The sequence below is a fragment of the Sturnira hondurensis genome, unplaced genomic scaffold, assembly GCF_014824575.4.
Source record: "Sturnira hondurensis isolate 20B ecotype Veracruz unplaced genomic scaffold, ASM1482457v3 Scaffold0000022, whole genome shotgun sequence".
In the NCBI taxonomy this organism is placed as follows: domain Eukaryota; kingdom Metazoa; phylum Chordata; class Mammalia; order Chiroptera; family Phyllostomidae; genus Sturnira; species Sturnira hondurensis.
In genome coordinates, this window is record NW_028072653.1 from 1,200,876 (window position 1) to 1,223,853 (window position 22,978).

A 22,978-nucleotide genomic window follows, 5' to 3' on the forward strand; every position below is an offset into this window, starting at 1 on the left:
CCTTTATATGTTCCTCTAATTTGTGACTATAATCAACCAGTTCTGTGAGCATCCTGATAAATAGTGTCTTGAAGTGTGCTTCTGAGAGGCTGGCAATTTCTCGGTTGCTGAGAGTTATTGGCTGTGGGACTTTGAGTTCTTCTTGCGCCATCTTTTGGGCTGTTCGTGCCTGTTCTGTAGCAGGATTGGAGCCCTAGGTGTTCACCAGAGCAGGGCAACTAAGTTGCTGGGTTGTGACGCTGTATGTGGGGGTGGGGTCAGAGAGGAGCAATGGCGTCCCGTGTGCCGCCTCCCGCCTCGGCCCCCACAGGTGCTGCAGCTGCCACTGGGGCCTGAGTGTTTTGTCCCACTGCACTCGAGTGTGCCAATGCCGTCAGCCCTCGCCCCCTGGGGCCTGCGTGGTCCGGCTCACTATGCGTGAATGTGCGACTGCGGTCCGTCTGCCCCACACCCTGGGTCCAGGCCACTTTCGCGCCTAGGTCTGGGGATCTTTCCTGCCCGACCCTGCTCGCTGCTGGCTCCGCCCCTCTTACCGTCCCCGTGGAACGATTAGTTGTAGTCGGACTTCGTATAATTCAATTTTCTGTTTTTTGGCTCTGTCTTTGTTCTCCAAACCTTTGTTGTAGTCAAACTTGGTTGTGGGAGAAGGCACAGTGTTTCCACCTATGCCTCCATCTTGGCGGAAGTCTCCGTATAGCAATAATTTTAGTATTTAGCTATCCACCTTCAACTTTGAGATTTCTCTGATTTTCAAAATCCTATTAACTGTGGAATATTCCGCCATTTAAATACTCCTTTTTAAAAGAGATAAGAAAATGCTCATAAGACATTAAAAACAAAACATAAGAATGTCAGCTAAAATTTGCTGAGCACTTATTATATGTCAGAAATTGGGCTAAGAACTTTCCATGTTTTATCTTACTAAAACTTTACAATAGCCCTTGAGATATTACCACCATTTTACAACTGAGGAAAAATGAGAATTATCTCTCTGCTAAGTGATACTACAGTTATGGGTTAGTAAATAAGGACCATGAAATATGAACCTATCCTGTCACCCATCCATTCATCCAAAAAAATGTGGCACCCCTGGAGGGTGACTTATTCCATTATACTCTACAGACACAATTTCTGTAAAAGACAGGGAGGCATCTCTCCTTCGAGCTTGAGCTGAGATTCGGATGTGGCTGGGTCAGGAGGGCCAGCACGTTGTCCTGTCAGTGCTGGCCCTTGGAGCTATGGAGAACGTTACAAGAGAAGGCCCAAGTTGTTCTCATGAAGGAACCTACGCATACAGGGACATACTTGTAGGACACCAGATTAGAGACGTCATTGTCCACACTTGAGAGTAAACCAGAGCATGATCTGAAACACACTGTGAGGATTGTAAGAAATGCGGCATTACTTTGGCAGCTCCAGATTTTGCAACTCGGACGTGTGAGGACATACCCCGGGCAAGACGAGAGTAAGTCACCACTCCCCAGGGCCGTTTGAGTAGAGGAAATCAACAAGACAGGAGAGAGGAGAGGAATGTGAGAAGACCAACTTTCTGGGAAACACCCAGGGCCTTTGAGAAATAGCTAGATGAATTAAGGAGGATGAAGCAGGAACTTTTTTGCTTCAACAGGACGGGCCCAGAGTCAATGATTATTAATTATTTTCACTTTTTCATATCAACTAAAGTGGTGAAAACTGAAAGGTATTAAAAAACTGGAAGGAAATACCAGAATTTTAACAAGTGGATCTCTGGGTGACGTAATTTCAGGTAATTATTACTACCTTTAAATTTTCTGTATTTCCTAAAAATTGCCTACAGTGAATAGTATTCTCTACATTTTATAATCGGGGGATAAAAGAGGCTTTAAAAGAGTCAACCACTGAATTCTAGTCATATAAAAATGCTATTTTTATATGAACAATAAAATGACATCAAACTCAGTTATTAACTACTGAACCAAAAACAAAAACAAAAACAAAGCAAACAAGTAGAACAGGAACAGAATAACAGAAATGGAGATCACATGGAGAGTTATCAGTGGGGGCATGGGAAGGGGAGAGATGGGGAAAGGTACAGAGAATAAGTAGCATAAATGGCAGGTAGAAGATAGACGGGGGAGATTAAGAATAGTATAGGAAATGTAGAAGCCAAAGAACTTAGATGTATGACCCACTGACATGAACTAAAGGGGGGGAATGCAGGTGGGAGGGGATGTACAGGGCAGAGGGGAATGGGGGGGGGGAATGGGACAACTGTAACAGCATAATCAATAAAACATATTAAAAATGCTATTTCTAAGATTTCATTTCAAGGCTACACCAAAATCTATGTTTCAGACCTACAGACCATTGTATCTCGTTATATATGCAAAATAACCATCATTCTTCTTTGACGTGGGAGTGTATTTTACTACAATTATACACTTCAATCAAAACAGAAGAAATTATACCACCAAAATTTATTCTACCCCATTACATTTACTGTGTGGATTTGGTTCACTTGTACTTTAACATTCTGGTCCAAAGTAAGATGCTCATATTCACTGGCAGACCAGTCTTAAAATGTAGGACTACCAGACCTGAGCAAACAGACACTACCACTAAAGAGGCAGAAATTCTGAGCTATACAATTAACGTCATTAAATAATTTATATTAGTCATCAGCTATATACGTGGTTGAACTTTTTAACAGTGTTCATGGAAAGTAGTTTATTGGTACAGATGAACTTGAAACTCAGCCATACATTTCAAAAATGGGGACACATTCTTACCTGGAGATTTGATGGCCAGCATAGAGGAGCAGGGCAGTCAAAAAATATAGGTAAAGCTGAACCAGGTACTGCCTGGGCAAGGTTAGCAGCACAACACTTATAATATAACCTGCAGCAAAAATGAAAAGAGATATAAATAAAATGCGGTTCCAGTTCAGTCTTCCAATTGATTACATCAATAAAAAGAGTTTGAAGTAAATTTCCAATTAGGTTTCAACCAGGTAAGGGATTTTTACACTTCACTACCAAAGTAAGTTCAGCACAGTAAAACTCTTGCTTTTTTGTTGCTGTTGGAGATTTAAAGCATTTTTTGCTTCTTTTGTCTACGTTTCTGTTAATACTTTATAACTAAATACATCACACCAAGGTGGAGCAGCCTCCTCGCATCTACGCTTCCTGGTGTCTGCTCGTTTGTTCCATAAAACGCTCCTGTTCTCCAGTCCCAGGGGAAGGAGCCTCTAAGGCTGTCTCCGCCATTCAATTCCACCTCTTATTTTTCCGAGTCCTAAACACCTCCATCTTCCACATCTTCGGTAATTCCTGGTACCAATCCTTACCTCTCTCTTCAAATAAAGCACAGGGCTCTCCCCCAAGTACTGAAGGAAACTTAACTCTCACTAACTTCTCTACAGCCTACTTTTCTCATTCCACTGACCAATGTTGTAAACTATCTGTACCAGTATCTCTATTTTCTAACCACCTGTTATTCCCTCTTTTCATTCTCTAATCTACACATCCTCTACCTGATACGGACTCCAACCAGAGGGGTCCGTGTGTTGTGGCTGTGATGAACAAATTCACACAGACAGCAGAAGTCCTGTGGAGAAAAGGACTACAGGGCCACTCTGAGTGAGAGACCCACTCCTAGACAGGCTTTTAATGCTTTTCTGGGAGCATTACCTAAAGGAAGGTCCTCATTCATCACTGTCAGGCAGTAATGATCAAGCAATAGATAACATTCAAAGAACTATGAGGGCCTATTTTGAGTCAAGGTCAAATAGCTAAAGGGCCATAAAACTCTGGAAAACAAACTCATTTCAGGCCTGGACCCTTATCATTTAAGTGGAGAACATTCTCAGCAGAGAAGGTGTCACAGGATTTTATGTGTTCTTTCTTAACCTATCACCCCAGGGAACCTGCCCTTTCCAGCACAGGGCCACACCCTCCTCCAGCATTGTTTCGAGCTTAAATCAGGCAGGGGAAGTTAACGCAGCCAAGAGATTAGGAGACTTGCTGCAGACAGAATGAAGACCCAGGCTATGTCAAAGCTGAGGGGTGAAGGTCCATCACCCCCTTTTTCTATAGTCCCCCAAGTCCTTCCTGAGAGGCCCCTCGTGACCATGCCTATCTTAGGTCGTCTCTCCCTTGAGGAATCTTACCCATCATTGGCTAACCAGTCATCTGCTAGGGGCCGAGCAAAGGGGCAGAGGCAGCGCCCCTGCCAGGGAGATAAGCTTTGTCTCCTTAGTGGCTTATGGTCCCAAGGTCTTTTACTCAGCCTCAGCCATAGGGGGCGGGTTACATCTTCTAAAACCAGGCAGGGCGGTTCCCAGCATCTACCAACCCCTTTCCCCTCTAAAGAAGACAGCCAGCGTATCTTTGTCCCAGAATCTAAGGTGTCCCAGAATCAGTGTATCTTTGTCCCAGAATCTACCCTCAAATTGTGATTCTTTGACTCTGTGACATAAATTTCCCTTTACCCTCTAAACTCTCCCCTCCTCTTTCTTTTCACCTTCTCAAATGAACATAGAAAATCCAGTCTCTGAACAACTGCTTTTCTGTGTATAAAATATGTAGCTCCAAGAATCTATTTTGTTGCTTCAAGTGTACCATTCCAGTCATACGTTAACGAATATTGGGTTGGCCAAAAAGTTCCTTCGTTTTTTTCCATAAGATGGCTCTAGTAGTGCTTAGTTGTCTTTAACCTCATTCGAAACAATTTTGTTAGATTGTACTGTAACAGCTGTCACATCAGTGTAGTTTTTTTTAACTTACCAAAACTGGTGAATTTTTGTATAGCCATTTTAATATTGAAGACAAAAAAATACAACATTTTTAGCATATTATGCTCTATTCAAGGAAGGTAAAAACACAACTGAAACACAAGAAAAAGATCTGTGCAGTGTATGAGAAGGTGCTGTGACTCGTCAAACCTGTGAAAAGCGGCTAGCAAAGTTCTGTGTTGGAGATTTCTAGATGGATAATGCTCCATGGTTGGGTAGACCAAAGGGAGTTGATAGCGATCAAACAGACACATTAATTGAGAACAATCAACATTCTACCACAGGGGAGATAGCCAGAATAAAATATCCAAATCAATAAAGTTATTGGTGAAAATAAAGTGTGTCTGTTAATTTATGGATAAAACCACATGAACTTCTTGGCCAACCCAACAATTACTGAAAACTTACTACATATCAAAGCATTTTAATCATTTGTTACCTAACTAAAAAATCATTTCTTATTCTAAGTAGACATCTCATGACACATGATGCCTGAGTTATATTCCAATGGAATGAAATGTTCTCATATACAACAAGTACAAACTGGGCTCCTTTCCTCCTTGCTCAACGAGCCAGCTCATCCTCTTTCACTCTCCTAAATCCCATGCATGCTGACTCAAACCTGGAGTCATCTTTTCTCTCATTACAAGTCCTGCTGAGTCTCCCTCAGACTGTCACGTTACCCTTCTCTCCAGTCCCTATGCCACCCCAGTCCACTCTGTGACAGAACAGTACACTAACTGCTATTCTTCTCTCAGTCTCCTTTCACCTTCATCCATCCTGTATTACCAGGGTAATATTCTCAAAATCATCACTTTCATGTAGACAACTCTTGTTCTAAAACCTTTAAAAGTTCTAAACTTCTCAGTCTGACACTGCAGGTCTTGCGAAATCTGGTCTTAAGTCTACTCTCCTATATTTACTTTCCACTTACTAATGAGTCTTTATTAGGGCACAGATATCCCTTCCTAGCACCTAACACCCGGCTCAGGCTGACTCAACCATGCTTCAACCTAAGGAAATAGTGCAGTGTGCTAGCCAGGGACTTAAAGAGGCAGAATTCTGATTTCACACACAGTACATCATAACTTTAAGAACAATCCAACAGAAGCCAGAAATAAGTATTTCCTTTTCATTTCTTAAAATAATTTCTCAAATTTATTTTTTAAATCCCTATCTCAAAAGACTTTAGAGTTATTTAAAAGGATGTTTATTATTTTAGCAAGGCTTTTTGGTGTTTATAGCTCAAGAATTTTTCTAACCAGTCTATTGCATATAACTTCTCCTGTCTTTTATTGAACTGTCAATTTCTTTCCCAGATATTATCTTTCTCTTCTCCTGCATTATCTCATAAAATCAGCTGCCAAATCCTCTAGATTGAATTCATTTAATTCATTCTTTCAATTGTCCAGTCACTCAACCAACATTATTACAATTAAAGTATGATCAACATGTATTCCTAGACCTGGAAGACCCAAAGAAGAATAAAGTAATCACAGCCTAGTGAAAACACGAACATGGACAAAAGTAGGATACAGTACTGGTGCTGTAATGAGCAAACATTAGAAGGGATACGGTTGATTAAGCTTGATCTGGACCTCAAAGTGTGAACAGCTCTTTTTACCAGGCTAAGGAACAGAAAAACATTCTAGGGAAAGAAAATAGCAGTAATGAAAACCACAAAAACACAAAGGATATGTGCAGGAGACAGTAAATTGTGCAATGAAGAACACTGCATGTGAAGCTGGAATTTGGTGTAAACAGAAAGAGTACTGGGAGGGAGCTGGAAGAGGTGCTGTGCTTATAGCACCCGTGGCTAAAGCCTCGACACAAAGCCTTGTATACAACAATGGGAATTCAGACTGAAATGATGGTTCTCAAGTCCTTTAGAGATCCATTTAGGTTAGGTAAGAAAACAAACAAACAAACAAAAACCCTATGGCTAACCTACACCCCCAATCTCACATTCCAGTGGAAAAATAACTCTGTGGTAACAATAACATCTATTGCCCAAGATTTGAGAGGTTATGAATACTTATGCAAAAATGACAGTACTACAAACAAATCATTTAAACTACAAAGACTAGATATTTCTAAAGGTCATATAGAAAACTAACAATAGAAAAACTCAGAGGGAGAAATAAAGAACAATCAAGAAACTATTAAACACTGACAGTAAAATATAATCTTAATCCTCAATGATAAGGTAGACAAACTAAAAGGACAAGAAAAACTTCAGAAGGGCAACAAAATATGTGTGACAATAGAGTATGTTAGTATATAGTATATGTTATATATATAACTTAGTATATAATAACCGGTCAAGAGAAGTTTAATTAAACTATTTAATAAATACACAAAGACTATCAGACAGCTACCTAAAATATATATGTACCTCTAACAAACTATATATGCACATAAATTCCTAATGAAAATTTCGATGTAAAATAATAAAACCGTAAAAATTCTACAATAAAAAAAACATGATAGAATTCGTTACAAATTCAAAAACAGGAAAGGCTTTTCTAACTGATTCCAAACCCTAAAGGTATGAAAGAAACAATGAATTCAACCACATTAAATACAAACTCTGCATGTCAGAAAAAATTAAGTATAATTGAGAGAACTGGAAGAACAATTTCAAAGGGTAAATTTCCCTAATATATACCCAAAACTCCCACAAACTGGTAAGAAAAGGCTAACAATCCCAGAGAAATGTGGGCAAAAGACATTAACTGACAAGAGGAAATACACCTTTTTCTTAAATGTGAATAAATTAAATTTCACTCAAAATAAGAGACATACAAATTAAAACATTTTTTAAAAATCCATTTTTCACCTACTGAAGTAGCTAAATATAGCACGGTTTTGAAAAGTAGGTAGGACTGCAAGCACTCTCAACCCGTTTGTGGAAATACAAAATAGTCAAATCCTATGGCGTGTGGTATCACTCAATGGTACAAATGTATACACTCTCTAATCCACCAAGTTCATTTTTAGAAATCTATCCCAAGGCTCTATTTGCACCTGATGAAATTAGGGCTATACCAAATTATTTAGTACAATACTTAATAAAATAGAAGACAGGAGCTATCTAATATGTCCATTAATAGAGTGATTAATTCAATAAATTCTGGTGTAGCCATGTAAGAACACTAAGCCACCACATACAGGGTTAGGGAGAGTGAAGCCTCAACACTATCAGAATCTTACGACCTGGCAGAATAGAATACAGAGCTTAATTTCATGAATACCTAAAAGCAGTAGATATGGCTCTATATCATTAAGTTAAAAGTTTATAAACAAAAGGTTCAAAACAGTGTATATGATGCTACCTGTACAAAAAAGGAGAAACACATACATTTAAACTTATATATTTATACATATATCAGCACATCTTTATGTTTACTTACATATACATAATATCTAGAATTATACACAAACAAATAAAAATTCCTGCTTTTGGGGGCTCAGAATGAGAACTTAGTGCACGAGGAAGAGCTACAGAAGAAGATATTTTTCACTGTACGCTTATTGTGCTTGATTTCTGAACATAAATAAATTACCAATTTAAAAAATAAGAATTTTTAAAATGTGTTTAAGGATGAAATTCCGTAGTCAAGAAAATTATATAAACACTACTTTTGACAGAGAAGTTGTTCCAACCAAAAAACTATTCGAGCTGAAATGATCTACCCAGGTAATCATTAAGCTTACTCTACCACAGCATGTATTAATACTAAGTGTATTTAAGAAGGCTCAATTAAGTTCACAAAGTTACATCAGTAAGCATGAATGGCAACTGTACTAGAACAGATTTAATTTCTTTTTTTTTGAGATTTTTATTTATTTATCTTTAGAGGGGAAGGGAAGGAGAGAGGGAGAGAAATATCAATGTATGGTTGCCTCTGGTGTGTCCTCTGCCGGGAACTGGCCTGCAACCCAGGCATGTGCCCTGACTGGGAATCGAACCACAATCGCCTGGTCTGCAGGCCCGCGCTCAATCCACTGAGCTACACCAGCCAGGGCTCAATTTCTAAATTAATGTTTTTGGTTATTAGGCAGCTGTCTTTATAATAGGTATTTTGATATATTCAGACATAGTATATATGGTAAGCACATTTTTTAAACCACACTGTGAATTACTTTGCTGATGTAAATTAAACGTCTAAGCCAAGTGTTCAAGTGTTCAATTGTTCTATCCTTCTACAACAGACTGCGAATTATTTTCCATAAACTGGCTAACATACAAAGCCTTTAATAAAGGGCTGAAAATTATAGTGTTTCGCAGCATAAAAGAACCTTCTCATTTCACAGACCTCCCCAAGGTAGTGCCACTAAGAGAGAAGAGTTTTTACTGCACCCAGATGGTCTCCTCCAGTACATACTGCCTTTTCCACTAGACCTTACCTCTTCCCACAAGGACTTACATGGTGATCTCTTAAGAGCTCTAAGGAGTTCTCAGGGCTAAGCTTTGGAACCGAAGAAGTCCTTCTATAGATAAAAATAAATCTCATAAAGAAAGGACAACTCTTCAGAATTTTATAACAGATGCATTTCTTGATGGGCAATTCTAATGAAAATATTAATAAAACCACTGTAGTATATCATTCAAACCATATGTCCCGTTATACAGTACAATGTTAAATAAAATATACTGTTGCTATCATTACATGTGAACTAAAAATTAACCAAAAAATTAAGGATCATGACTTTTATTGTAGATTAACTTTATTTCTTTCCTGTCTGTCTTTTTTAATTTTATGTATTTATTTTTAGAGAGAGGGGAGGAAGAGAGATCGGGAGCAAAACACCAATCAGCTGCTTCTTGCACATCCCCAACGAGAGACCTGGCCCGCAACCCAGGCATGTGCCCGGACCGGAATCAAACCACAACCTTTTGGTTCTCAGGCCAGCACCAATTCACTGAGCCATACCAGTCAGGATTCCTGCCTGTATTTCCTGACTTCAGTTTCTTTAACCTATCTACATTAGTTTTACTACTAACTGCAAATCGTACCAATCACATTTCAGGCAGTACTTTAAATGTCTGGAAAGGTATTTCTATTATTTACATTTTATTAAAATCTAAAATGTTTCCTTCTGCCTTCTAGTTTCATCCCTAAAATAAATGTAACTCTGTCCATTTTCCTCTACCCCTAATAATACATGTGCAATGGTTAAGACTATAAACAAGATTCATAAACATTCATCACGGCTCACTAAAAGATGAGAAAAGGTGACATAAATACTTACCTACATAATGCATATTAAGAGCCAAATACTTGTATTGGAAAAGAGGGTTGTTACTGAGGCTACTTCTTTGGATCTGCTGGAAGAAGGAGCTAACATCCCATCTGTACAGGACATCCAACAGCATGATGCTTGGCACTCTCAGGGCCACATTTAACACTGCCTCCAGTTTCTCCTTTGCAGCCATGTTTTTTCTTGGAACAGACCTAAAATTCAGGAGCCACAAGATATCAATACAAGTTACCTCAAATAGTTTTTAGATATCTTAGTATGAATCTAATGACTTTTCACATACTATGTAACAACTATGTTACAATGTATAGAACTTCTTGGCCACATCTACTACTTGTGGGTAATTATAAAATAAGGTTTGTATTGTGTTTTCACATGGACTCTTTCAGGTTTGCCTAATCTTAAAATTCTCATTAAATGTTCAAGCCTCAAAACTTATTTTAATAAAGACCCCAACTCCAAATTCTAGGCAATTACCAACCAAATATCCTAAAAGAATAATGTAAATTTTATCCAAAGATAAAGAAAAGAAAAATCCCAACCAAATATCCTAAAAGAATACTGCAAGTTTTATCCAAAGTTAAGAAAAGAAAAATTCACTCCTATAAAATTATTCGAGATTTATGTAGCTCTTTAAAAACAGAGCAAACATTAAATATTTATTATATTAAAAAAACCTGCCCTGGCTGGTAAGCCTCAGTGGACTGAGTGCTGGCCTGCAAATCAAAGGATCACTGGTTCGATTCCCAGTAAGGGCACAAGACTGGGTTGCTGGCCAGGTCCCCAATGGAGGGTACACAAAATGCAAGTACACACTAGTGTCCCCTCCCTCTTTCTCCCTCCCTTTCCCTCTCTCTAAAAATAAATAAATAAAATCTTAAAAAGAAAAAAAAACCTAAGCTAGTCAATAAAACGGTAATTGCAGATTTAGTTTCCAGCACCTCAATGTCTTTTTCCTCATCACTTACAATCAAAATTGAAGTGCTGATTTTATAATGTAGATAAAACCTAGAGAACTGATGGTATGTAAATGTAAAGAAACCATTATTTGCAATATTGTTTCGTTGAATCATTAAAGTTAAACTCAGTCTGAAATTCCCATAATTTGCTTTCAAGGTAGGAAAATAATTCAAATTCTTCCCATGATATATAGACACGCGCCTGGCACATGAAAGACCACTGTGAGTCTGCAGCCCCCGTCTTTACTGAGCTGTTGATGAGTAGTAGAATAAAGAAAAGGAAGAAGAAAGAAGGAAATGAGGATCTCCTGGACAAATCTATTTAAAAGAACAAGCCAGTGGAATACTGCTTTATATGTCTGAGGTGTAAACTAAGCCAAGAAATTATAAGGAAATAGGGCAAACAAAAGTGGGTAAAGAACAATTTTAAGAGTAAAGATAATTCTGGATTGTTGGCTCTGACAATATCCTTTTAAGAATTTTGCTGAGAAAGCTAACCACATTTCTAGCTTTGGCAGCAATTTCAGGCATTACAGGACCAATGAAAACATTTATTTCTAAAGAAAATTATAGTGACAGATTTCCATGCTATGGTTAAATATTTGTCAGTATTCCCATTTTACCCTCTAATTTTCATCGCTTCCTAGTTCAGTTATTTAAAAAGGGGGCAGCTCAACTTGGCACACCGTCATTGTAAGTTTTTAAAGCACTGAAAAACAGATTAATTCCACTGATCGTTGACTAATCATACTATCACTCCTATTGCCCACCATGTTATATACATACTTTCAATAATACAAAATTAACGTTTTTACAAATACTGTAGTTCTTATTAATTTAAAAGAACAAGACCGTTTTAGTCTTTTGCCTACATAAGAAAAAATATTGTGAGATAATCAAAATCAAATAGCTGTGTCCTGGGGGGTGGGGGGAGGCTGAAAAATAAAATCCCTAATCAACATTTATTGTAAATTACATCATTCAGGAACCTAAATTTCTCAAAGCTCATTATTTTAAGAGGGGGGGGGTAAAAAAACGCCTGGAAAGAAATAATACGCACATTAACGTCCTTTCAACACTGAGGCTGGGGCAATTTTTGTTTCCTTCTTTCTACCTCTTCCTGTTTGCCAAATGTTTTAGAATACCCATGTGTTATCTGGGGACTTGGGGGGACTCACATGCTTGTGCCATCTAAATGACTTAAGGAAATAAAAGCTTATTCTGGTGGTTAAACTGTAACTCAATGTACTCTTGGGAGTTTAACTATTTTTTCGAATTGCAACATCCAATATAAATCACTAATCCATTTATAATCAACAACAAAAAACAGGGAACATTACTGGGTTACTTGTCCATATTTATTTACTTCATCTGATTTGCAGCCTTCTATTTTTTAATGTTTTATTTTTAAATGTACCTACTTTCTTCATTCACTGTACCTCTTAAAGGGGTAAAGAAAAAGACTTTAAACAAATAACCAATCCTGCATTAGAAATCAAGATCTGAACTGCTGGAGGGGGGGGATCTCCCTAATTCTTACAGAGAATCAACTCTGTTACAAAAGAACGCCACTAGGACAATGGTATGTTTCCCCCTTATTACCTCTACTCTGTCTCACAAACACAACAAGAAAATCCTGGATCCCTAACACTATCAACACAGAATATCCAAAAAGGCAGACCCCTAACTCTACATGGTAAACTCAAGACTCAAGCGCCTCAATTAAGGACCTGGGATAGAACCACAGGTATTCATGTAGTAACAAACCTATTGCTTACTGTATGTTTATTTTTGTATGTGAATATTTTAGCAAGTGACTGGCAAGCTCACCATATATAGGGATGTGGAGGAAACAAAGTTAATCTGTGGAAAACCAAATGAACGTTACCCACAAAAGACGTAGAGGGAAAAAAGAAAAAAAAATTCCCCTAAAACTCAATATTCAATTTCCCAATATTCAATCTTTATAAGGCAGAAATGCCACATGATAGGGTGGTGACTGGCACAAAAAAATACCATACTCTACACTCTAGCACCACATACCAAACCAACACCTAAGCAAAATGTTGAAATATTTATCTTGTTTGCAGATACCTGAAATCACTCACACCTGCCAAATCACTGTACTACAAGCATGCAGTAAAAATGGAGCCTTCTCTCCCGGAGTAAAGAAATTATTATACCTCTACGATGTCTGGTTCAAGCCTAATTTATTTTTTCCCTAGATTTGTCGGATAGCTCTAATGGGCATATCCTAGGTCAGAGTGAGCTCAAAATTCTCTTAAAACCAAAACAATACCAAATATCCTCAAAAGTGAGAAGAAATAAAGGCAAAGAAAATTTAAAGGCTTAACACTCCTAAGGCCAAATATATAAGCTACATCCTGCCCAGTTCAGTAACATAGGTTTAATTTTCAACGCAAGATTTTAAAATGTCCTCCTTGAACTATGAAAAGTACTGGAAAAATAACAGTCCAACACAAAGTCTCAGCAAGTAACATATGCTAAGTATGGCTTGAATTTAAACACACTTTATAGGCAGTAAAACAGTTCTTAAACCAAAAAAACTCTCTGTCCAACAATGGCAAAATAGGTTCAACAAATGGTAACCAAAAACAGGGCCACAATATTTCATCAAATGACTTTCTCAGGCTTGGAAGCAGTAATTGCTACTCACACACACAGTAATGTCTGTACAAGGATCGCGTAGCACGGTTCACCATTCATATTTGTGGGTTAAACACAGGAAGCCTCATTCTACACTTGCCTGAAAACACTGCTTTGGTTTTGAGTATGAAGAAAGCAAACAAATTCTCACAAACAATACAAAAACCATAAAAATTTAGTCGTGGCTCATTGCAGTTGAAGAATTATGGTAAATAAATACAATTGGAAAATAATGCGATCTTCATTTGGATCTGTGATGGATCTATAATGTGATTTAAAAAATGAAGAGTATTCACACCTCCTAAAGTGCCTCGTAAAAAGACAAAGCAAAATAAGAATGCTTTAAGACCAATTTAAAGTTATTCAGTAAAATAGGTAATTTAAGGCTCAAAGTTTCTACATCTTTCTCCATCAAAAGGAGGAAAATAAAAACTACCATTCATCATTAATCTTTCTTTATCCCATCCAATTAAAAAAAAATTCTACCATCAGCTAAAACCAATCTTAATACTGACAGATTTTCTGGATGTTTATATCTTGGGATGATAAGCTCTAAAAAACGTAAAAGGATAAAGCTAGAGCCTAATATCATAACTAAGCTCAGGCAAAAACTGATACCCAGGAGAAGAACACACTTCTTACATAAGCACTGGCACGTTTTAAATATAGCTGGTCTTCCCCACTCCCACTCATTGCTAACTTTTCGTGTACCTGGTTTCCAAATAAATTACTAGCAGTCCTATAGTGCATCGTCATCTCCAAAAGAGCAAAGATACGGAGTCCACTCTGAATAGAAGGTACATCTTGCAACTTAAGAAGCCAGACCGTGGATAGTGGCTATAAAGACCGCTACCTCTGCCATTCAGCGCTCAGCTTGGGTCACGACTGCAGCGCCGACAGCTCATCCTTTGGGCATGATTCAAGATTCAGAACTGCACACTCCGTGTTTTAAAAAATAAAAAGACACAGTTCTTTTCTTTCACACTAGTTTCCTGTTTACTGTAGACCGAGACGCAAAGCCATCCATTAATCTTTGATGCCTACGCACTGCAAAGCCCCCTTCCTCTGTCCCCGCACCTCCTCCCCCGCCCCCACGCCTGCGGCTCTCCGGCGCATTTGAACTATAGTAACCCCAACTCAGCTAGCTGCAAAGCAGGCAGCCGCGCGGCAGCAGAGGCCGCCGCTGCCGCCGCTGCCGCCGCGGGATAAGGGATTACGTTCACAAAAACTCTGCCAGGAGAGGCCCGTGCCAGGGAGCTCTCCTGTCTGGCCAAGGGTGCCAGCTCTGCCGCGCCCCACACCTGAAAGCTTCCAAAGAAAGATGCGGGTGAAGTTCTTCATCCCCGAACAGAAAAGGGTCTCATTAACTTAAGGCAGGGCAGGAGTCTCGGTGTTCGTGAGTGGGGAGAACAGAACTGCAGGGAGATGCAAAAGGAATAGCAGGCGAGAGAGGAAGCGACAGGGACAAAAAGGAAGGGCTGAGGAGAGAGGTCTAACTGCAAAAAGGGACCGACAAACGGGATGCAGACCAAATCGATCCCCATTCGAAGATGGCTTGGCAGGGCCTTTCCACAACCCCCAAACAAACTCGAACCGCAAGAAAGAGGGAGGCTGAGTTTGGGGGCTGCGTAGACCAAAGAAGGGTAATAGTAGAGGAAAGAGGGAGGGAAGGTTGGGGGAGCAAAGTGGACAAAGACGCAAAAGAGGGAAAGTTGGAAGTAGGAACAAGAGCAAAGGAGGTGGGAAGGAGCAGCTAGAAAAAGGGGTAGCTCAGGAAGGGGCGTACGGAAGGGGTCGAAATGGGATGCTAGGGAGGCGAGGGGGGAAACTACACAGTGAGGGCATCTCAGGAATGCCGGGGGAGATGAGGGATAGCTCCAGGAGGGTGAGGGGTGGCCGCCCCGGGCGCGGGAGCTGAAAGAGCAGAGCGCGCTCCGCGCTGGGCTTCGGGAGGGGCGACAGAGTCAGAGAGCACCCGTAAGGGGTCAGGAGGACCGAGGGAGGGGCTGGCGGTTGGAGGGGGGAGGTGGCCCTACCGGTGAAGAGGGGATGTAAAGGCCGCTGAAGCTGTAAGGAGAGGAGGTGAATGGGGGAAGGGGCACCGGGAGAGAAGAGGAAGGCGCGGGCAACGAGATGGGGGAAGGGAAGATAGGGGAGGGCGGATGCTGCCGGTGGACGGAGGGCGCCGGGATGGGAAGGGGCCAACGCGGGCATAAGGTTTGGTCACCTCGGGCTGCGGCCTCCCTGCCCGAGAGGCGGCACCGCCAGCAGGCCGGCGGGCTCCGCAACTCCCCGGCTTTCTCGCCCGCCCTCCCGTTCTTCTCAGGCTGCGGCGGCGGCGACCAGCCCGGACAGTGAGGCTCACAGCGGCGGTTCCTCCGCGCCGGGCCTTGGTTGCTGAGTTTCGGGAGGCGGCGGCAGCGGCGGCGGCAACGGTCCGACCCGTGTGGTCACCATCGTCCGCGGCAGCATGCGCTCGCGGGCCGAGCCCCTCAGCAACCGGCGGCGGCCATGGCTCCAGTGCTCGCTCCTCCCGCCCCCGGCACTCTGCAGCGGCAGCAGCCAGGCTCGTGCGCTCTGCGCCTGCGCGCGGCGCAGCCAACGCGGCGAGCCGCCCCCCTCCACGCCTAGAAGCGCGCGCGCCCCCGCGATCACTCACAATTGCTGGAGTCTGGTGGTTAAACTGCACCGCCTCAGGTACAAGGATGCTCGCCCCCCTTACACACAGCTAGGCTCTGGGGACTATGGAAACGCGTACCACAATGACACCTGCCCGCGGGCTGTGACACGCGCCATTCTGACAGGTGCACTGTAACACTCCCCAAACACCAAGAGCCTCGCGCGTTCACACCCACCCTCACCTGCCTGGATCACGTGGGAGAATTGGAGGGGCTGATCTTCACCCGGTGCAACCGCAGTGACAATGATGCCAGAATGTTTTTTAACTCCCTGAATGACTGGACTAGACTGTCAACCCCATGACTAGCGCAGAACAGGAGTTCGGCAAACCTCTGTTTAATAAGTGAGTAGATGAATGAATAAATGAAAATTGGAACTGTTCACTGAGTATCCTAATTGCGAAATTCTGACCCCTTAATTTTAAAAACTTGCTCAAAGGATGTTACCGTGTGAAATTAAATGGTATTTTGTTTTCCTTGTCTTTTGGTCTGAGGTTCCAAACAGATCAGAGCATGAGCTCCTGCACACACACCCTTCCCAAGGTCCAAGTTCTGCGAAGTCACGAGCAGTGACCCGTATTACTACCCTAATTTAAATGTCAACACACCTTTTAGAACAGGCTCCGTGCCTCACTTGCCCACAATACAAATCCTGAAGCATGTTGTGTGTGCACAAGTGAATCAAGGATATTGCTAGTCTTCCTGGCCTTGGCGGCGTGACTGTTTTTCTACTGCACTGCCTTACCACTACCTTCCACAAATCCCTGCACCCCCGCCCACCACCCTCCAAAAACCAAAAAAAAAAAAAAACCATAAAAACACACCCTACATTGTTTGCGTTTTCTTTGGCTAGTTCCTGGAGAGCCGGTTGCTACTAGAAACCAGTTCAGCCTTTGATGTTCTCAGTGCCTATTACATGGAAGATATACACCTGGAGGTAAAATGTTGCAACTATACTGGATCATCCTGAAATTGGGAGGCTTCGACTTCTGCATGTTACAAGAAGAATTAATTCTTTCTATCTAAATTCCTGTGTTGGGGGCCTTCCTGAGAATTCCAAGTCTCTGGCCTCTGCACTTTAAATGATAACCCCTCAAATTGTGAGCAAACTTTGCACTTGCTAAAATTGTAGAAGGAAGCTCTGCATTGAAAAAATGTAATCACTGGAGGTATCAATCAACCAAATTCCGAGTAACTTCCCTTCCACTAGTATGCTTTCTATAGAAATCAGATTTTTAAAATTTCTGGCACTAGTATCCATAACTATAGCCACCTTTCATCCTGGTGCCTTGGAGTACTTTAGAATAATCATTAAGCCTGCTACATCCCAGAGGATCATTTTAGAGTCTCTTAATATAGCCTGGTAAGTAAGAAATCACAGAGACCACATGACTAATGACTAGAATAGGAAACTGCCAAAGATAGCAAAGCCTCATCCCTCAGTCTCCTCCCAGGTTTAACAACTTTACTACCGACTCAAGAAAACAAAAGCCCACAAATATTACAAAAAAGTGAAAATCTATATAATGCTAAATTCTAATTGTTTTTATGTATACTTCTCGCATGAATTACTGAATCTTGAAAATATTACCTTAGTTTTGTTACCAGGTTGGTGTGTTTTGTTTAAATAAAGGAAAGGCCTACCTTAGCTCTCCTCTTTCCTTTCTTAAAGAGGAGAAAAATGGCTTCAAAGCCCCATAACCCTCACTATAAGTACTCTGGACTTGTAAAAGAAAAAAGCCACATGTCTTTTCTCACCTTTGAATTTTATAGCAGCTGCCTGTAAATGCTGAAGTTCAAACAAGTAAAGAAAATTACTCTGGTAATAAAAGGGTTACTGCTATTACATGGCTGCAGATCCAGTTTTGGGAAAGCTACACATTGCCAGAAGCAGGTAACCAAATCAAATGAGAGAGAAAAGTATAGAAAAAAAACAGACAGAGGGTAGTAGAGAGGACTGCTCAAAAGAAAGAGAGCCAGCGCAAGTAAAGTACTTTCTAGAGGCACCCAAACCAGGAAAGGTCAGGGGCAAAAATTCATGGTAAATACCTGGAACCAAACTTAAGGAAATACCCAAATGTCATAGCTTGGTCATAAAAGGAATTAGCTTTGAGTGCTAGAAAGGAGTGGAGTTTTTATAACTATAGAAAGGCAAACCATTTAGGATTCTAAAGGTCATCTTCCTGTTCATTAAATGTATTCAACATTGAGGAGGAAGTCAGCACAAAGTTTGGAAGATGCATATTAGTTGCCACTCTTGACACTCCAAAAAACTAGTTTCTGATTTCCTTATAAACTGATTATTGGTAACAATCACACAGAAATAGTCCTCTGCTGCAAATCTTCAGATAACTGAGGGATAATTACTACCTTCTAGATCCAGAGATAAGATCTCATGTAACAGATTTCATAAAATGGGGCCAAAACCCAAATAACCTGGCTAGCCAACATTGGAAAATGGGAAAGGAAAATGTTTGTGTATTCCTTTATTCATTCATTTTATTGGTTCCTAATATTTTCTGGGCACTTTGAGGTCTTCTCTATCCAACTCAAAATAGTTAATTTTCTTGGTTAGAAAAGTCTGAATGATATATAAAACCTCATTTAATCTAGCTGCCCCCAAAGTCTGATTTTGAAAGCCAATTCTAGGAGAGAAACTTTCCAGTTGGGAGTAGCTTAATGACAGGATACATTCTGAGTAATGTATCATTAGGCACTTCTGTCATTTTGCCAACCTCATGGAGAACCCTCACCGACATAGATGGTACAGCCCACTACACACCAGGCTACATGGTATATAGCCCATTGCTCCTTGGTTACAAGCCTATAGAGCATGTGACTACACTGAATATTGTAGGAAATTGTAATGCATTTTGCTGTGATGTTACAAGGGCTACAATGTTACTAGGTGATTTTTCAGCTCCATTATAATCCTGTGGGGCCACCATCTTATATGCCATCTGTCATTAACCAAAATGTCCTTATGTATTGCATGACCAGTTTTCTTAGTCCACATAGGTAGAGATTCATTCTCTTTGACATATAATTCACATACCATACAAGAAACCAATTTTTAGATGTACAATTCAGTAGTTTTTAGTATATTTACAGAGTTATGCAACCATCAACACAACCAATTTTAGAACATTTTTGGAAAATTGAAAAAGCAATAGAACTTATATTGTTTTAATGCCAAAATAAATGTATCTTTTTCTACATTCTATGGATCTAATTTATACCTCAGTGTATAGGAGAGAAAAAAAACATAGAAACAAGACACTTTTTGTTTGGTTTGGATTTTTCAGACTTTTTCCAAAACATTTTTTATTTACCCAAATTTCAGATATAGAAACTCTTCATAAGAATTAAAAGAATATTATAATCATCGCTCATATAACATCACCATGTATATTCAAAGACTTTTTTAAAATATATTTTATTGATTATACCATTACAGTTGTTCTATTCCCCCCTTCATTCCCTTCCACCCACACTCCCTCCCCCACCATTCTCCCCCCCTTAGTTTATAACCACGTGTTTCAAGTTCTTTAGATTCTATATTTCCTCCACTATTCTTGCCCTCCCCCCTATCTATTTTCTACCTACCATCTATGCTATTTTCTGTGCCTTCTCCCCCCTTCTCCTCCTCCCACTCTCGTGTTGCTAACCCTCCATGTGTTCTTCATTTCTATGGTTCCACTCCTGATCTAGCTGTCCTCTTAGTTTGCTTTTGTTTTAGGTGTGGTTGTTAATAACTGTGAGTTTGCTGTCCTTTCACTGTTCATATTTTTCGTCATCTCTTTCTTATATAAGTCCCTTTAGCATTTCATATAATAAGGGCTTGGTGATGATGAACTCCTTGAACTTGACCTTATCTGAGAAGCACTTTATCTGTCCTTCCATTCTAAATGAAAGTTTTGCTGGATAAAGCAATCTTGGCTGTAGGTCTTTGGATTTCATGACTTGGAATACTTCTTTCCAGCCCCTTCTTGCCTGTAAGGTCTCTTTTGAGAAATCCGCTGACAGTCTGATGGGTACTCCTTTGTAGGTGACTGTCCCCTTATCTCTTGCTGCTTCTAGGATTCTCTCCTTCATTTTAGTCTTGGCTAATGTAATTATGATGTGCCTTGGTGTGTTCCTTCTTGGGTCCAACTTCTTTGGCACTCTCTGAGCTTCCTGGATTTCCTGGAAGTCTATTTCCTTTGCCAGACTGGGGAAGTTCTCCTTTATTATTTGTTCAAATAAGTTTTCCACTCGTGGCTGTTTCTTTCCCCCTTCTGGTACCCCTATAATCCGGATGTTGGAACGTTTAAAGATGTCCTGGAGGTTCCTAAGCCTCTCCTCATTTTTTTGAATTCTCATTTCTTCATTCCTTTCTGGTGGGATGTTTCGTTCTTCCTTCTGGTCCATTCCATTGATTTGAGTCCCAGTTTCCTTTCCATCGCTATTGGTTTCCTGGACATCTCCCTTCATTTCAATTAGTTTAGCCTTTATATGTTCCTCTAATTTGTGACTATAATCAACCAGTTCTGTGAGCATCCTGATAAACAGTGTCTTGAATTGTGCTTCTGAGAGGCTGGCAATTTCTCGGTCGCTGAGAGTTATTGGCTCTGGGACTCTGAGTTCTTCTTGCGCCATCTTTTGGGCTTTTCGTGCCTGTTCTGTAGCAGGATTGGAGCCCTAGGTCTTCACCTGAGCAGGGCAACTAAGTCGCTGGGTTGTGATGCTGTATGTGGGGGTGGGGTCAGAGAGGAGCAATGGTGTTCCGTGTGCCGCCTCCCACCTTGGCCCCCACAGGTGCGGCAGCTGCCACGGTCACCGGGGCCCGCTCGTTTTGTCCCACTGCATGCAAGTGTGCCGCCGTTGTCAACCCTCCACCACTGGGTTCGCCCCCTGGGGCCTGTGTGGTCCATCTCATTGTGCACGAATGTGCGACCGAGGTCAGTCTGCCCCACACCCTGACTGGGTCCAGTCTACCTGCCGGCCTAGGTCGGGGGATCTGTCCTGCCCAACCCTGCTCCGCTGCTGGCTCCGCCCCTCTTACCGTCCCGGTGGAACAGTTCATTTTTGTCGGACTTCCTCTGTATAATTCAATTTTCTGTTCTTTGGCTGTGTCTTTGTTCGCCAAAACTTTGTTATATTCAAACTTGGTTGTGGGAGAAGGCACAGTGTTTCCACCTATGCCTTCATCTTGGAGGAAGTCCTCTCAAAGACTGTTAAAGTTTTGAATATTTGCTTTATCTATGTGTGTATGTGACTCATTATGCTCTTTGAGAGTAAGTCACAGACAACAGCACACTGCAACCCTAAATACTCTAGTTTTTTTCTAAAATTAAGAGCTTTCTCTAATATTACCAAATTCCACTACCACAACTCACAAAATGAATTATAATTTGCTAAATCTTTTATTGTCCAACCAATATTCAAATTTTCCCAGTTCTCCCTGAATTATCTTTTACAGGTAAAATTTTTCCAACCAAGATCCAATTAAGTTTCACTGATTGCCTTAGTTGTTACATCTTATAAGTCAGCTTTGCTTTTAATTAACCTGAGTGTTTGTAACAGTTTTTGAATCTCTAACATCAACAGGGAGAAAAATATGTATTGTTTCAATATTTCAGATTAGCTGGTGTACCTCCATCCTACCCAGCCATGTTCTTTGTCCTGATTCTGATTAAGCCTAAAATGGGCAGTACTACAACAGAATTGTGTGTTACTTTTCAAGCATGATATTCAATGAAATACAATGGATATTGATTGTCATAGGCATTTTTTTAAAGATTTTATTTATTTATTTATCTTTAGAGGGGAAGGAGAGAGAGAAACATCAATGTATGGTTGCCTTTTGTGCGCCCCCTGCTGGTAGTTAGCTTGCAAGGAACCGGCCTGCAACCCAGGCATGTGCCCTGACTGGGAATCGAACCACGATCATCTGGTTCGCAGGCCCAGTTGAGAACTGCGATCGTCTGGTTCTCAATCCACTGAGCTACGCCAGCCAGGGCTGTCATAGACATTTTTTAGGTGCCTCCCCAATATCACCTTTGATGTTGTAGCTATGTAGGCTACTGGTCATTGATCATGGATGGGTTAATGAGTTATCCTATCTCCCACAGTGATTAGTTCAGAGAAAAACCCACAACCCAAGTCAAGCCTTAACAAGCAGGGCAACATTCAACACCAAGGTTTTCAGCTGAACTGAAGGAGAGCAAAGTTTCTCTTTTCTACTAGACCTAAAAAAGGAATCCTATAATTTCAGAGACTACAAGCAGCCATCTTGGATCCAAAAGGGAAGAGCCAACTCAAAAGTATGCCAAAGCATATAAAAGAACCCAAAACATAAAAAGAAACCAGATCACAGTGTATGAGCCCTAATCTAAACCTCAGCTAAAACAAGCATGTCCACCCCCTATTCTGTAATTATATCAGCCAGCAAGTTACTTTTTGGCTTAAGCCAGTTTGTAGTGTGTTTTCTGTTATTTGCAATTTAAAAAGTCCCAAGGCATCAATCCTTTTTATTTGCTAGTCAGTGTAATATGCTGTTATGAAGATAAGGAAGTAACTAAAAAATGATAAGTATATGAAAACACAATTGTATAACTTAACAAATTGATATTTTTAAAAAACAAATGCTTTAACCA

General features: G+C 40.6%; 1 protein-coding gene across 1 annotated transcript in view; it reads right to left on the minus strand.

Annotated features, from left to right (window-relative positions):
* The window catches only part of RNF145 (ring finger protein 145), a 57,703-nt gene extending 41,469 nt beyond the window's left edge, over positions 1–16,234 (minus strand). Inside the window, exons 1-3 of the mRNA XM_037050883.1 lie at positions 15,890–16,234; positions 10,028–10,230; positions 2,769–2,877 (exon numbers count right to left, since the gene is read on the minus strand). Coding sequence (XP_036906778.1) covers positions 2,769–2,877; positions 10,028–10,211 — 293 coding nt within the window. The 5' untranslated portion in view covers positions 10,212–10,230; positions 15,890–16,234. The remainder of the gene's footprint in view (positions 1–2,768; positions 2,878–10,027; positions 10,231–15,889) is intronic.
* Between the last annotated feature and the right edge of the window lie 6,744 nt (positions 16,235–22,978).